Source organism: Rhincodon typus, chromosome 22 (genome assembly GCF_021869965.1).
Source record: "Rhincodon typus isolate 14 chromosome 22, sRhiTyp1.1, whole genome shotgun sequence".
NCBI classification, from domain to species: domain Eukaryota; kingdom Metazoa; phylum Chordata; class Chondrichthyes; order Orectolobiformes; family Rhincodontidae; genus Rhincodon; species Rhincodon typus.
The window spans coordinates 9933403-9935615 of NC_063353.1; the positions used below are offsets into that span (position 1 = coordinate 9933403).

General features: G+C 47.2%; 1 protein-coding gene across 1 annotated transcript in view; it reads right to left on the reverse strand.

Annotated features, from left to right (window-relative positions):
- The window catches only part of arhgef39 (Rho guanine nucleotide exchange factor (GEF) 39), a 61740-nt gene continuing 59527 nt past the window's right edge, over positions 1 to 2213 (reverse strand). Inside the window, exon 12 of the mRNA XM_020515963.2 lies at positions 1 to 1097. Within this exon, the coding sequence (XP_020371552.2) occupies positions 1040 to 1097 (58 nt within the window). The 3' untranslated portion in view covers positions 1 to 1039. The remainder of the gene's footprint in view (positions 1098 to 2213) is intronic.

A 2213-nucleotide genomic window follows, 5' to 3' on the forward strand; every position in this document is an offset into this window, starting at 1 on the left:
CGACCCGAAATATCAGCTTTCCTACTCCACTGATGATGCCTGACCTGCTGTGCTCCCCCAGCTCCGCAGTTATCCCTGATTCCAGCCTCAGCAGTTCTTGTTGTCTCTGATGGAGTAAATATTGTTGCTGAAGTGTTGTAAATGCAGGTCAGGAAACTTGAAGAGCTCAGTGTGGGGTGAACATATAGCCCCATGGTGTGGTAGCAAATTGAAGCTAGTCAATGCTTCACTTGACTTTCCCTTCAAAACTACTGTTAATGGTTCAACTCCAATTCTGCATGATGTTTGGTGACAGTTTATTTACATAAAATAGACAAGTAACACCACACAGACTTCTGATTATCTCAGCACATCATTCTCCATGTGGAGCACGTTTGACCTGATTTCATGATCACCATTCACCCCAAATGTTCCTTGATTCCCAGACTGCTCATCTCTAAGTTCGATGGGATATTGTATACCATATACTCTTTCATATCCATATGGTTTACATTTGTAAATGGGCAGATGCAGCCCAGCAATACAGATTCCTGTTAACTTGGACATAGCTCAAGTTGATGATATAAACATTCCTATTCCCTTTTAGGCTTTAACCAGCAGCAGAGTCAACAGCTCCTCCCAAATATCCAGGCGTGTGAAATTCAAACAGGATCATCAGAGAGCCCTGTACCGCTCAGTGCTCAAGGCCCAGTCAGACAGGTCACCCTGAAATGAACAGGGAGACGACACCTACATTAAGATCTGATCACCCCTCCCTCCCAGCGCTCTGTCGCACATTACATAACACAGCACAAACCAGGTACTGACTTGCGGAACGAAAGTGTCGGAATCAGCAAATTTCAAAGTCTCCTGCCGACCCAGCCAAACTTTTCGGTTAGTTCCAAGCCACCAATTCAGGTTTCAATGGCCGTCATCATTTCAAACTGGTCATGTGAAAACGGTAGAGAGGAATCCATTGCACGATTATAATTCCAAAAAAAAAAAATAAAAACCCTCCATGCAGAGAATGGAGTCCAGTCCTTGCTGTTCCACAATAACTTCACAGAATGATACAGTTGGTGTCCGTGTGCTCCATGTTAGGGCCAGCATCCTCATGCCTATAATAGTCAGAGAGGTTTTCCTTAGCAAACATTACTCAGAATATCGTGACGCAAATTGTGGAGAACCATCAGACCACACGAAGTAGGAACATTCGACCCCTTGAGCCTGTTCGGCCGTCCAACGGGATCACGGCTGATCTGACCCTCCTCACACCCACGTTCCTCGTAACCTTTGATTTCTCTGACTGATCAAGAAACTATCTCAGCCTTAAATATACACAAGGACTCTGCCCCCACAGCTCTGTGTGAGACAAGGATTTCGAAAGACCTCGACTCTCTGAGAGAAGAAATTCCTCCTCATCTCATTGTTAAATTATTCTGACACTGTGCCCTCTAGTAAGGGGGAAACATCCTCCCAGCATTTACCCTGTCAAGCCCCTTAAGCATCCTATATGTTTTAATGAGACCACTTCTCGTTCTTCTCAATGCCTCTAGACAGTGAAGAGAGTCTCCCACCAGTTAATCTTTGCCCATAAGACAATCCCTCCATACCGGGGTTCTAGTGAACCTTCTCTGAACTGCCTTCAATGAAATGATAACTGCCTTGAAGGGGACCAAAACTGCTCCAGATGTGGTCTCACTGGTATCTTGCACAGTTGCAGTAAGACTTCCCTACTCTTACAGTCCAATTCCCTCAAAATAAAGGCCAACATCCTACTCTGAAACAGGGTGCACTGTAAACATGAGGAACAGGCCCAGAAGCTCAAGGGAATGAAATTCACCCAGTCTGGTTTGCCCCTTTGCCAGTCACAGGTTACTCAGTGTGCAGTGGCTCCAAAGTGCTGATCACCTTTGGACATGGCACCCCACTACCCACCTCTCACCCATGGGATTTGGTTGAGTGCCTTGTAGGGGAGGGTATCAGCTGAGCCTGAGTTTAGCCTGATGTCACACCCATTCGTGCGGGCTTCCACTGCTGCTAACATTGACAAATCGAACGTTACTGTATTGCCCCACCAGCCTGATGCAGTGACACTAAGACCACACTGACTGAGAGAGAGAGAGAAACCAATGGTGTGTGGATCATTGGGCAGTGAAAAGCTCAGCCACTCTCTGTGTCGGCATTGTGGGAGACCGCGCCGCGGCGGTGGGGGGGGGGGGGGGGGGGGGGGG